Source organism: Fringilla coelebs (assembly GCF_963513975.1).
Source record: "Fringilla coelebs genome assembly, chromosome: 6".
NCBI lineage: Eukaryota > Metazoa > Chordata > Aves > Passeriformes > Fringillidae > Fringilla > Fringilla coelebs.
In genome coordinates, this window is record NC_140034.1 from 61,634,320 (window position 1) to 61,648,271 (window position 13,952).

The window sequence follows — 13,952 nt, forward strand, 5'->3', positions numbered from 1 at the left end:
GGAAGAAATCCTTCCCTGTGAGGGTGGTGTGGGACTGGCACAGATTGCCCAGAGAAGCTGTGGCTGCCCCAGCTCTGGAAGTGTTCAGGGTGAGGTTGCATGGGCTTGAGCAACCTGGCTTGGTGGAAGCTGTCCCTGCCCATAGCACAGGGGTTGGAACAAGATGATCTTTCAGGCCTCTTCCAACCCAAAGTAGTCTATGATTTCTTTTCCTATTCAAACTGGAAGAAAAGTCCCACTAATGAATTGGGCACTGAATAGAGAGGCTCTCGATGTTAGGAGTGGGATGGCAGGAGGGACAGAGAAGGAATCATATGGAGAGTTACTGTTAGAATCTATTAGCTGCTGGAAGGGCCAGCAGGAAGCATTTGTGAATGTTTTTCCTTATCTGTGTGTGTAGTAGAGGAAGAAAAGGATTCCCTGCCTGGCTGTGCTCTGCCTCTGTTCACAGGGAGCTTCTGTGGAAATTTCTGTTCAGCCACACAAGTGAACAAGTCATGCAGATTCCCTTGTGGGAGGGATGCTTGGTGTGAGTGTACTGAGGGTCATGGACAGGAGAAGGACTGAGCTTTGTGCTTATGGGTTTGCACATCTGAAAGGCTGTTTTCTCATATATCTGGTTGCAGTTAAGGTGTGTGGGTTGTTTTGGAAATTCATACTAAAATCTGATGTGTAATAAAATGCAGTTACAGTGGGCTGAATATACTCAAAGATATAATGGCAGCTTTTAATTTTTTTTTAACCTAGGATTTCTAGCATACTTGAAAGCATAAATATAAGCTTGTTCCTCTTTGTAAACACTCAAAAAGAAGTAGAAATTCCAATAAATGCATATACAAATCACAGAATTTTTCTTGAGCGTCACTGTTATTCCTTTAGCGTATTTACATTTTCACCTCTTCTTTATAGGCAATTGCTGGTTACTTTGATGTATTTTTTGAGAAGAACTGCCACAACAAGGTGAGCATTTGGGGTTATGTCTTTTAAAAATGTCTTTAAGAGATGAGGATTTTATTTTGTGTCAAGGTGTTTGGCAGTGAGTCTATTTTGCTGCATATGCATCTGTGTTTGGTAATTGATTGATGTGGTGTGATATGAGAAAGATTGTTTTTAATCAAACTCTTTGAACTCTCCCATTGCAGGTCTTATTTTCAACTGGTCCCCAGTGTACCAAAACACACTGGAAACAGACAGTTTTTCTCCTGGAGAAGCCAATTCCTGTAGAAGCAGGTATATTTAAATTCAGTTGGGGTGCAACAATAGTTGTGTTACAGTGCTGTTACCATTAAAGCTAGATATAAAAAACTTCAAAAATTACATAAATTTCAAGTTCTAAAAGAGCTAGTAAATAAATCTTTCAGCTGCTGTTGAAGGAATTTTTTTTGTCTCATCAAACCAGGGAAGTATCTGCGTACAAAATTCTGGTTTAAAATTACACATAAATATATGCATAAGCATCTTGTAAGTGGGCATATCTCTTCTATTTGTATAGCTGCATACTGGAGTTTTGGTGAGAAAAGTTCTGTATCAAAGCATTTCTGATGCAGAAAAATGTAAGAACAGAGCACTGCTATTGACATTCTCTTAATTTTGACATTACTAATAATCCAAAGTATCAAATTTGTCAAGTGATTGCACAGGATTCCTTGTAGCCCTCCTGAACTGTCCTGTATTTAAAGGGATCATGAATATATGCATGGGTTGTATCTGCCACAGTGGGGTTACTCTGTAAAATGAAAACAGTTTTAAAGAACTCACAGCCATGAACTTGAAGTATTGAATAGGTTTTCTTGATACACTGTAAATTTTTATAAAGTGGTTAAATACTGTAATAAGTTTCACCTTGAATTTGATGCGAGTAGAAGGGTTTTCATTGTCATCAAGGATAAGCAAAATTCAGATGATAAACTGTTGAGGTGAGGTTTTGAAGACTAAAAAGTGATGCTTGTTAGTGCTTTAATTAGTTCTATTCTTGAAGTCTTCAAAGCACATTTAGTACAAGTAGCCAAGTATTCATTGCTTTATAGACACAAGTATATCCATGAACCTCATAGAATGGTCAATGCAAGAGGATGGACATGGAACAGGTCATCAGGCCTTAGCCTCTTAATCCTGTAGAACTTTATTTCAGACTCTCACAGAGTTTTTACAATCCAAGGAAATGGAACAGTTAGATTTTCATGCTGTTGTTTTATTTATGTCCATTTGGCCACCAGATATTTACTCAGTACTCTTGAACTCTCACCCAGTGAAGAATTGGTTGTCTTTGGGAGCCCCTTTTCTTTACAGACTAGCAGAACCAAAGGAGGAGCCTCAGAATGGGGCTCATTTTTACTGGTCAGTTAATAAACTCATGGTAATGTGTAGCCCTGACCTGAGCAGTTGGTAAAGAGATCAGACATACTTGGGGGAAAGCATAGAAAAAGTTGTGTGGATGCTTCTGCACTCAATTGAACTGTAAAGTTGCCTCTTCCAGCTACCAGACATGGCAACTTTTTACCAGGATCTTCTTTCCTAGAAGCACTGAGGTTTGTGATATCTGACAAATCACTTCTGTCTTTCATGCTTTGACTTTTTATTCTTAAGCAATTTTTTTTTGCGCTTTCTTAAGTCCCGTCACTTCTGGGGTGCACCCGTGCTCTGGTGCGTTCGTACTTGGCTTGTGTTCTCTTCAGATTCTCTTTCTAGACAAGGCTGACTCAATCTCCTTGCTGCTACTCATTAAATCTCAATGTCATAGAGTGAATTTTTAAGAAGTGCAATGACATTTATTAAAATATGCACATTATTTCATATTACAGAGATCATTTGACATTTTTCAACTGTGTGAAATTACTGGGAGGTGTGCCCCAGCCTGGAGTTCTGGTCTAGGTGTGGTGACTTTCTGAAGGCAACTGCAGAAACAATGTTCTCTGCTTGTGTGAACACAATCAACCTGACCTTCAAGATCACTTGTGCTGTAACTCCTTCCTTCCTTTTTATTAGCTCGTATTTCTTAACATTATTCCCATAACACATCTTGTTACAGCTGTTTCTCTTTCTGCCTGTCTCCTTCTCTTTGTAATTATTTGAATTCCCTTTCCCATCCTTTTGCCCATTCTGTCTGGTTTTATATTTTACATGAGATTACCACTTATATCTAGATTGTCTCCCTTTTGCTTCTAGTGTTCAAGAAGGTTGAGAGAAACTCCTGATGTAATTTTCTTTTCTTTCGTAATCCCAGTCTAAATTTCTGTGGGATATTTGTTGGTCATTTATGACGTAAGCCCATCAAGCAGAAGGTGCTTCCTGATACTTATATAGGAATGTATGTTAATTGACAAGATTTTTCTGGGAAAACCATTCCCTCTCTTGATCTCTTGACTTTGATCCTTCTCCTTCATTGTTCCAAAAATCTTTTTCCTCAAGACATGTAGAGATTTCCCAGTCTTCCTTTTTTATATTCTTCTCTTTGTCTAAATAGTGACTTGAATATTCATCTTAATAATTTGTCGTTAGCCAAATTTTTTTGTTTCTTCAGTCTTTCCATTTTCTCAACTAAACAAACTGTTCAAGCTCATTTTGCAGTCTGTTTCAACATGCACTTCCAGCTGTTTTTCTTGTCCCACTTGTTAATGAATTAGCACTGCTGGTTACCACTCCTCATTCAGCCTGGCATGTTGAACCAAGCTCCACTCTGAGTGCCCTGAGCTTTTAGGGAAGCCTTGTCTTCAGAAAGGTTTTGCTCAATGCAAGTGAACTGGAGGCAGAAGTTAACTGTATTAGATTAAACATATTTGCATCATTTGAAGCCTTTCCATCCATCCCTGTGTTTACTGGTATTCATCAGCCCTCTGTATAAATTCTTAAATTCAGAAATACTTGGCCATCAGAGAAACATCAAAGAAGATGCACTTTTGACTAAATATATTCATGGAATCGTTAAGGTTGGGAAAGACCTTTAGGATCATTGAGTCAAGTCATTAACCCAGCACTTCCAAGGACACCACTAAACCATGTCACTGGGTGACACATCTACAGTTCCTGGGCGGCCTGTTCCAGTACTTTACAACCCTTTCCATGAAGAAATTGTTCCTAATGTCCAATCTAAACCTCACCTGGTGCAGCTTGAGGCCATTTCCTCTTGTCCTGTTGCTCATTACCTGGGAGAAGACCAGCTCCCATGTGGCTGCAAGCTCCTTGCAGGGAGTTGTAGAGAGCCCTGAGCCTTCTTTTCTTTAGGTTGGGCCCCGCAGGCTCCCTCAGCCACTTCTCATCAGATTTGTGCTCCAAAGCCTGCCCAGCTCAGTTCCCTCTCTGGACACACTCCAGCACCTCAAAGTCTTTCTTGTAGTGAGGGGCCAAAAACTGACCCCAGGATTCAAGGTGGGGCCTCAGCAGTGCCCAGAACAGGGGCACCTGCCCTGGTCCTGCTGGCCACACTACTGCAGACCCAAGCCAGAATGCCATTGGTCAAGAAAAACTTCTTTTTCCTAGTAAATGTTGGAAAATAAACAGAAATAATGCAATTTGAGTCTTAGAGTAATCCTACCAGTGTTACCATGATGGCATTCGCTTGTAGCTTTTTAATAGGCTGTGAAAGAAGAATTTGCTAGTGGAAAACACATTTTAAATGTTTTCTTGTTTTGAAAGCATCTTTCAGACAGGGCAGTGGCTGTTTTTCCCCAGTGAAGAAAAATAGTTCCCTCAGATTTTTAGTTCTGAGTAAAGTAGTGAGGCTGACTAAAAGTCCCTTATCAGATGCTTTATAGCTTTTGGGGCCATGCCTGGAGTGGTTATAAAGCACTGATTGTATTTGGTTTTGCTCTGTAAAAGAGGTTGAGCTCTCAGATATCCAAACCTGCTGGGTATTTAACTGGAAAATGCTCCTTTATGCCATGGCAAAATTGTTTTGTTCTGCAGTATGACCTAGCTAATTTTCTCAGCTCTTTGATGCCAGGGTATTTGTTGTAAAAATAGATCTATTTTCTCAGCCATAAAAAGGACTGAGTGTTTTGATCTATTCTAATGATAGCAGAATCAAGCCAATGGATGGGTCTTAGAGCTCATCCTGCCTCCTTTGCTGGTCCTGCTGCAGCCTGCATTCCATGTATGATGTTTGTACATCTCTGGGATGAAGTGGGAGAGGTTAATTCTGGCTCCAAAGGTCTGGACAGTGAGGCAACAAAATCTCCACCTAATTAATACTGATTATTTGCCACTGAGTTTCAGCTTGATACCTGTGGTAGGTAGCTTTGTATATAATGGATATATGCAAACTGATCTTTTAATGGCTAATTGCTGTTCACTTCCTTAGATATAATGTGTGAGTGGGGGATAGCCTCTCACTACTCATGTGTTCTGAAAAACCAGTTTTCTTCCTCATGGGCTGTGACAAGAGACTTGAAGCTGATTTTCAATCAAGTAAAACAAAATAGCATCAGCATGTTGGATATGCTTTAACTGTTTAGCAAGCAATTAAAATTAAAGAAACTGGAGAAAGAAGCAATATATCCTGGGTTTTCTCAGACAAAACAGTGATGTATTGTAGACTCCCTACAGAGTACAAACCTCCTCTTAGAGCCCTTTTAATAGCTTGAACATGTCTTTATTTTGAAGATGGAAATTGAGATCCAAAGCAGTATCTTTTTCTCCTTAATGGTCCAAAAATTAGTCTCTTCCTTTTGTTGTTTGTTGAAATACTCCTGCTAAGCAAACAAAAAATTACGTCATTCTCATTTGGTTGTCTCAAGAATTTACTAAATAAATCAAATGCTTACAAAAATTATTTTAAAGGGCCCATAGAATCTTTTCAGTAACAATGCATTAAGTTAAAACCCAGCTCTGTACGCAGGCAAATTCTATTAGCAATAAAACAGCCTATTGTCAACATTGTGTGCTTTTGATATTGCCTTGCAGTGAAAATAAAACCTTGATTTGTTTTTCTATGCTGTTAAAGGGGCTAGCACAGCAAAGCTGGAGCAGAACTCACACGACTAAGCTCCTGTAAAATCCTTGATTATCTTTAGCTCCCTCGTCTCTGTAATTGGAAAGCTGTTTGTAAATTTACAAACTGAAAGAATGTTGATTTGTCTACTTAGACAGCACTATTAAAAGTAGGAAAACAACACTAGCACGATTAATCTGTCTGAATGTTTTGATCCTATACTGAAATACTTCAGTATTGTGCATCCCAGTTGGATAATTTGGCTCCTAATTAAGATTTTAGTGTCTGCTTTGCCTGTCAACAGCTGCAACATGGTGTCTATAGAAATCTGTCTCATTTATTTACAAGTGGCACCTCCAGAAATGATGCTGGCTTTTCAAATCTAGTAAATGTTAAAACCTGAATTTTAAGGGTCACGCTAAGTCTAGCAAGTCTTACGTTGTATTTATCAAAATCTCCATTTTAAAATGATTGTGCTGACTTTTCAGGAACATTTTTAGGTGTGTTTCAGGGCACTAAATTGAGAGAACCTCTTCTCATGGCTGCTCTGTCTCACTGAAAGATAGTAGAAATCCCGTATTTAGACAGGAAAACTTGGATGGACTGATGACACAGATGTGCTGTTCTGGGTGCCTCCCTTTGCAAGTTCTTCAGTAGTCTGGTTTTCTCAGAATTTTGTCCCACTGCTGAGAGAAAGCTCGGGACAAGGCTATACAGTTAAGAATCTCCACTACAAAAAGTGGTGAATTAAGCTAGTTCTAGGTGAGTGAGTTTGGTCACTGCAGCTCTGCATTGTGGAGGACCTGGCTTTCATCATTCCCTGTGGCAGCTCTTTGTGGTGCCTGAGCTATCTGGGAATCTCTGCAGTGCACACACGTTACCTTAAGCAGCCACACAAGGCTCACTCATCTGGCAGTGCTGACTTCTTTGCAGCAGCCTCATTCCTGGGTTGTCTTGAGCAGTTGAAAAGTGTCAGTTTGGTACAAAAAATCCTCAGAGAATATACTCAGAACAGGCATGGAGAAGACAGACCCTCAGGATTGTTTCAGCAGAGGGTGAACAGTGATGCAACAGAAGGAGTTGGCAAACAGTTGATAAGATTAGCCAGCCCAGAAGAAGGGTATCACAGGTCAGATGAGTGATACCAAAAGGCAGTGGCTGCTGCTCAGAACAGGAACTGCTTGTTGGATCACACTGGGTGGGAGATTCAGTAGGAGAAGTGGCCAGAGGGGAAGGTGGCAGTCTCTGCACAGCTGCCAGTGCCTGCAGTTTAAGAGGATGAATGGGAAAATAAAGGATAAGTTTCTGAGTTTAAGGGAAATGCTCTTGGTCCCACTGCAAACTGTTTCAGTCTTTCTGTGTTTTCCATTGTCAGAAGATAGGTGGAAACCATTTTCTGCCCAGAGAGATGCTTTTGAGACTTGCTGTTTTTTCTGTTGCATGCTGGAAGTCAGTGTTGCATTACGTAGTGGGTGCAGTTATTTAAACTAGGTCATGTTTAAATCGTCAGCTTCCAGCAAGGACAACCTTGCTGTGCAGAGCATATCAAATCATGCTGGTTTGGGACTGGGAAGGCAGAAACCCTCCCCAGTGGTTCTTTACATTGCAGGGGATTTGGAAAGGTACTTCTCACCAGCACTGCAGGAGTGTAAATGTTTAGCCCAAAGCCCACTGCAGTTTTCTAGCAGCTCTCTGAAACAATTCCAGTGAGCTCTTTCATAAGATTCTTAAATTTTAATGGTGTTCAGAATAAATTTGAGTACTATGTTCTTACTTGTCCCACTTTAGCTTCATAAAACTCTTCCAGGGAAAGAAAAGAAGGATACCGTAGAGACCTTGATTGCTGGCTGCCTTTGGTAACTCTTTTGAGTCTTATTTTGGGATCAGAGAGGGAAGAGACACCAAGTTGTATTGAAAGGCAGGGTAGTTCCTCACATTACAAACTCATTGCCATGGGTCATTCCAAGCTTTAAGGGGATGTTCTGGATATGCATGCGAGGGACTGCGTGCAATCTTTAGTTTTGATCAAATCCTTTATAGACTGAAAAACCATGATGTGTTGGGCCTGGACACTGCTGATGCTGGAGGATCTCTGCACTCAGAGATACCTTGGCTCACAGGCTGCAGGCTGGCCCCATGTGGGATTGTGTTGCACACACATAAGTGACAGATGCAATTGCTTACGGTTTTACTGGTGGTAAAAGTCAGAATCAAAATAAACTGGGCCAAGTGTCCAGAGCACAGGAACTGCAGAGCCTGCAATCAGACATGCATTATGTGGCAGGGAGTCAGGACAGACTCAGGGATGTCTTTTTTCCTGTACTAGCCAAGCTTACACAGCACTTCTGAATTTTTTTTGCTTTTTCCATTTGGGGGAAAATTTCAAGCCTCCCTGGGGGATAATAAAAATGCAGGGAGGGGATGGTAATGGATTCAGCTTTGTCCTAATCAAACTGCAGTGGCACTGTGTGGTTTACTTGCATTCAGCTGAACGTGATAAGAGCAAGGTGATACAGCTGAGTCCCAGAGACAGCTTCCTCCAGGCAGCTCCTAGGACAGAGAATGGGGGAAAACATCAGTCATTTTCTATCTACATGACATTGATTAATTGTTCAGAACTGCCTTTCAGTTACTGCTGTTGTTTGCTTCAGCCCTTGGAAAAGGCTGCTCCGAAAAGCACATTTAATGTGGCTCCAGCATAAGGAGTAGCTGGGAAAATGAATGGATTGCTTTGTTTCATTAACTGTCTTTACAAATAGAATCAGAGTTCTGTTCTCTGAAGTCAGCTATTTATGAAATTATATTTAAGTTTCTGCTTCGTTTTTATTGTTTTGTATTAATGTTTTAAATGGGAAGATCGAAGCGTGGATTAATTGAAATAATGGAATTTTAGTTTACAGAGGCTCTTTAGTCTTACTGAATTGTTATCACAGGATGTTAAAATAAATCAAATAGGTCATTTTGTTGCAGTTTTGAAAATCTGTGTGTTCAAATCAGGTTAAATTTCTTAGCTGGAGTGGGACTGTAGTGCTTTTTTTTCTTTATCTTGTCCTTCTCTCTGGCAAACCTGTCTCTGTTTAAATAATCTGTGAAACCCCTTTCACAATTCTCTGCAAGTTGCATTGTGTTATGTCAGTCTTTTGATTCCGGGTAACAAAGCTGCACAGGAGTTGTAGTGGAATCTCCAGCTAACTGTTACATGATGAAAAAAAACCCAAAATTATCAAATTTAATTTTTTTTCTGATCCTTGGTACTACAGTTATTCTTGTAGATAAGCCTTCTTTGATATTTGTACTGCAACCTTTAACAAAATGTCTTGCATTTATAATTTACAATTTGGACTTTCTGTCAGTTTACTGTTTGCAGATGCAACTGAGAATTGTGCCAAATGGAGACCTCCAAAATGCTTCCTGAATTTGAAACCAGCTTAGTTTTGACATTACTATTTGTTTTCTTTTTAGCAATAAGGAAGCCTTTTATTGGGATATTACCAGTGGCTTTTAAAATCACAGTGAGCAGCTGGAAAATACCTTGGCTCCAGAGAGATAGAAAAGTAGCAGCAGTGAATGTGGCTGGTGTGAGGGGTGAAGATGAATGGGGCAAGGGAGGTCTGATGGAAGAGTAGCAGGGAACTTCCAGCTGTACATTGGGATCACAGCCTGCTTTAATGTGCTCAGCAGAATCCTCTGTGAGGATGTAGTTCCTGCAGGTTTAAAATGGTGGGATCAGGTGGCTCAGCAGTGGACTTCGTAAATGTACACATGTACAAATGTGTGTGAGTATATTTTGTGGGTTGCATATTCCTAATTTACAAATATTCCTTAAATGAAAGGTTTTAGTAAGGACTGAAAAGAAATTAAGATTAGGTTTTTTCCTTTTGTGTAAAAGCATTTGCTCTGGATGTAACAGAAGGACGTACCTATCAACTGTTATGACACTGACAGCTTGTGAAACAAAACTTGCAATTAATAATATATATACTTGAGATTTCTGTCAGATTTAAAAAATACATGGTCAGCATTTAAATTAAATGCAGTGCAAATACAGAGTACATGGCGCATACAGCAGGGAGGGAATATGCTTTTGTGGCTACATGGTTTTAATCCGAGATGGTGAATATATCCAAGGGCTACAGTGGTTTTCCCCAGCTACAAGTGAAATATTTGGCATATCAGTAATTTGGGTGGACCTCTGAGAAGTGAACATCAGCCACAACTTGGCACCTTTCCACATTTAACTCCAGTTAAGTTTGACTTAGGTTTGTTGTCAAGAGCTTCGAAAACTTAAACTTCTTTAGACTTTTAAAATTCTGATTAATTGGGAGCAGCTTCTTATGCATGGATGCAATGCATCTTTGCCATTACTGTGAGTGATTCAATGCTGTAACCAGAGCAATTCCTTCTTGTTTTTTCAGGAGAGGCCCTGAGAGGAAAGATCACAGTCCGCAAGAACAGAAAGGATCCGCGGTCCCTCTTCATCAGCCTCTCAGTGAAGGACACCCAGCAGACGTACAGCCTTCAGTGAAACTCTGTCCATGTCTGGGAGGGGCTCCTTTCAAATGCTGCACTTGACTGCTGAAAAGTCTTCTGGAATAGCCAAAAATAGTAAACTCTTGGGTCTGTGTGTGTGTGCACACACAAGAATATGGAAAGGTTACCTGGAGCTGAGATTTACGACAAAATCACATCCTGCTGCTTCACGTGGTGTGAGGAAAACAAGAAAGATGGGTTTGGGTTACCTGAGATTGCTTGGTGAGAAAAAATGAGCCTGAAGTCTTGCTGTAAGGAACAATAAATATGATCTCTCAATAATGTTTTATTCTTCCACTGGCAAAATCCTTGTATAGCATTTTTTTTGTGAAATAAACAGCTTAGTCATGTGTGAGTGCACATCAACAGTAGTTGGAAAATCCCAATGGGAATAATTTTTGAATTCCAACTGCAAGACTGGGGCAACAGAGACGGTACTTTTACTACACTTCTGCAGTTTAAAAGTTGTACACATTTCAGTTACATTTGCCTGAATAAATGAACCCAGAGTGATATATAATGCAGTTGCTGCTTTCCTTGTGTTCTGTGTAATTGGAAATTCTGTCTGTCCTGTGACGGCTCATTTATTTGTGCCTACGGTTTTTTCACTACTAACCTGTTGGGGCTTAGGTGGATGGAAGTGTGTATCTTAACAGCTTTGGGAAAAACACAACAAAAAGCAGGTGCTGGAAGGATGGGTTTGGTTTGGCTTCTTGCAGAAACACTGGACACTTAAGGGATGACTGTTCAAGGGAGGGGGGTGTGCATGTCATTCCCTTTAGGCTCCCTAAATGTCCTGGTTAACATGTGGATGTTCAGGAGCTCAACTCACATAACAGGAATGCTCAGGTACTGATTTTAGATCCCTCTGTTTATGCAGATGAGACTGCACACAGTTCTTAAATTCTATCTACTTTCAGAATAGGCTTTACTATTAAAAACGTCATTTAAAAATGAGACAGTTGCACATACAGAAAGTCAAAAATGCAAGTTTTATTTCTCAGTAGTATCTGAGAAGTGGGAATGCTCTACACTGATAAACATGAGGTGAGGCTCAGTGAGCTGCTAACACTTGTCTAGCTTGGTGCCATATATCCATTTTGGTCTTGTTCAAGGCCCTTCCAGTCTGAATTTTTTATACTTCTGCAGATTCTATGTTTGTGTAAATGTTGCTGTAGAAGGCAAGAAGAGAAGAAAAAGAATGCAAAGGGAGAGCAGTCCAAAGCAGAGAGTTTGTGTAGCCTTGGGTTGCAGGGCTAAAAGATAAAAGAGGCTTGAAAGTGTGTAAATGCTATCTTAAAATAAATAAATAAATAAAACTCCCCAAAAACCAACTCTGCTAAAAACTGAGGATTGTTAGCCAGAAGGAAAATATTTTGAAAAGATTTCCATTAATGTAAAGCCTGAGGAGGGTGATTTAATAAAGGCACTGGATTTTCAAAGAACTTCAGATACACAAGTAGATGTTGATCTCATGGTGATTATCTCCTGTAGAAGATGGTTATTTCCTGTGGAAATAACCCATCAATTATAGGGGGCTTTTTTCAGTCTAGCAATTAAATAATATGGGATTCATCTGACAGCACAATCAGTTATTTACATTTCCTAATTGCAACTCTAAGAACTAAATATTGTAGGAAACGGGATCAATAAATACTCAAAGGGATTTTAATGACTGAATCTGAGGCAGAAAAGTGGAAAGTAGCTTTTTGGAGTAGAAATGCTCTTGGATTTGTCCAGTGAGAGATAATAATCCTTCACACAAATGTGATCCTTTATTCTACAGCACATGGTCAATGTGGCCAAACATGGATAATTTGTAGCTGAATTAAAAACAAATAAGTAAATAAATAAACAAAATCATGCAGAAATGGCTGGTATTCTGCATAGTTCATGGAAATATTTCTTTGTCCAGGTGGTAGGAACAACTTGTTCATCAGTCATTGTTGTATCAAATTTTTAAATATTTTTTACAATTGGGGTAGTCACAATTTCAGATCTAAATGTATTACTTGTGTGCTCCTGTATTGAGAACAGAAAGAAAAAATTAAGTTGTAGAGAGCCTGAATTTCACTTAACATCTGACAGCATTTGTTACACCAGCTCAGAATTTACCCACAGAATTTATTTCTTTAACAACGACATCTTACGTGACAAAATCTTTTTTTTTCCTCAACTAAGCAGTATCAAAATTATGTATCCTGTGGGTTAGATCTGTGTAAGTTGGAAATTGAAATGAGGCATTTATTTACCTGCCTTAGAGTTCTGTTTTCTTCTGTTCTTCCCTCTCCTTCCCTGGAGCGGCTGTGGACAGATGCAGTTTTTGATGCAGAAGCAAACCCCACTGCTGCTGCTCTCCACTGCTCGTTCCTCACCTCATGATTCTTGCCTGACATGATCCATGGAGCTGTTTGCTGCTGGCTCCTTTCCAGAGCATCTCTTGTCTCTGGCTTTTGGGTTTTTCCTGCTCTGGGGGTTTTGGTTGGTTTTCATTTTGTGCCCTGACACCGTTCTCCTATTTCCGATGACCAGATCTGTCCTATCCTATGGTGCTCCTCTTCTCCCTGATCCTTTCATTTGAAATGTTGAATGTGCAGCTGATTCTTGGGAGGTGCAACAACCCCTGCACAAATCCAATCTTTGCTTCAGCAACCAGTGCTGCTCAGAGCATGCTTGATTTGCCAGCACAGCAGAAAGGGGATGCAGGTGCAATAAGACAGATACAGACAAAGGGTTGTCATAGGCCTTGAATTGTATGAATAAGTTGTTGTTGCTAATGGAGAACTGCCAAAGCACATTAAAAAACCTCATTGGGTCTGTGATGCATAGCTAGGAGGATACAAAGAAAAAATAAATATGATTGGTAATTTCAGGTCAGTTGTCAGATGTGTGAGGAAATACAAGATGGAATTGTGATACCTTCCTTAATGTGTAGTTTCATGCATAACAAAGCCTTTTCTTTGACGTCAGAAAATTTAGGACCCCTAATTCACTTTATAAATTCATTTTGTGAAACTTGCACTCAGAAAAGGGCAAATGAATACATGGGGGTAAAGGCATGTCTGTTTTCCAAGAGGATAAAATTTGCCTGACCCAAATTCAGGTGGCAACTACAAATTTAATGGGAAAGTGTCTTCATTTGCAAAACCAGGAAAGCTGTGTTTTAGATATTAGCAGCGTCGTGTAAATTTGTGTATGGGAGTGGTTTTTGGGCATTCAAGGGGGTTGTTTTTGGAAAATATGTTTTTGCCATGCTCAGTTATGAAGGCCAGCACTTCTGAAGTTGCATGGAGAGAAGTTTTTAATGTTTAATCCCATAGTTAACCTTTTTCCCAAGGAGTGTTCTTTACCAGTAGTTCTCAATCTCTATTCATGCTGAAGCAATTTGTCTTATATTTAGCCCAAAGTCAGAGGAGCTGAGATGGACCATGATTCATAGAAGTTCTTTTAGTATTCAGATAAAACCTGAAGGTTGGCCTGCCTTCCACTTGCAAAT

General features: G+C 39.8%; 1 protein-coding gene across 1 annotated transcript in view; it reads left to right on the plus strand.

Moving 5' to 3' along the window:
- Positions 1-10,958, plus strand: part of PRMT3 (protein arginine methyltransferase 3) — a gene marked incomplete at its 5' end in the record, with an annotated part of 54,219 nt that extends 43,261 nt beyond the window's left edge. The window contains 3 exons of the mRNA XM_084208045.1: positions 910-960; positions 1,143-1,230; positions 10,342-10,958. Of these exons, the coding sequence (XP_084064171.1) occupies positions 910-960; positions 1,143-1,230; positions 10,342-10,451 (249 nt within the window). The 3' untranslated portion in view covers positions 10,452-10,958. The remainder of the gene's footprint in view (positions 1-909; positions 961-1,142; positions 1,231-10,341) is intronic.
- Positions 10,959-13,952: the final 2,994 nt, after the last annotated feature.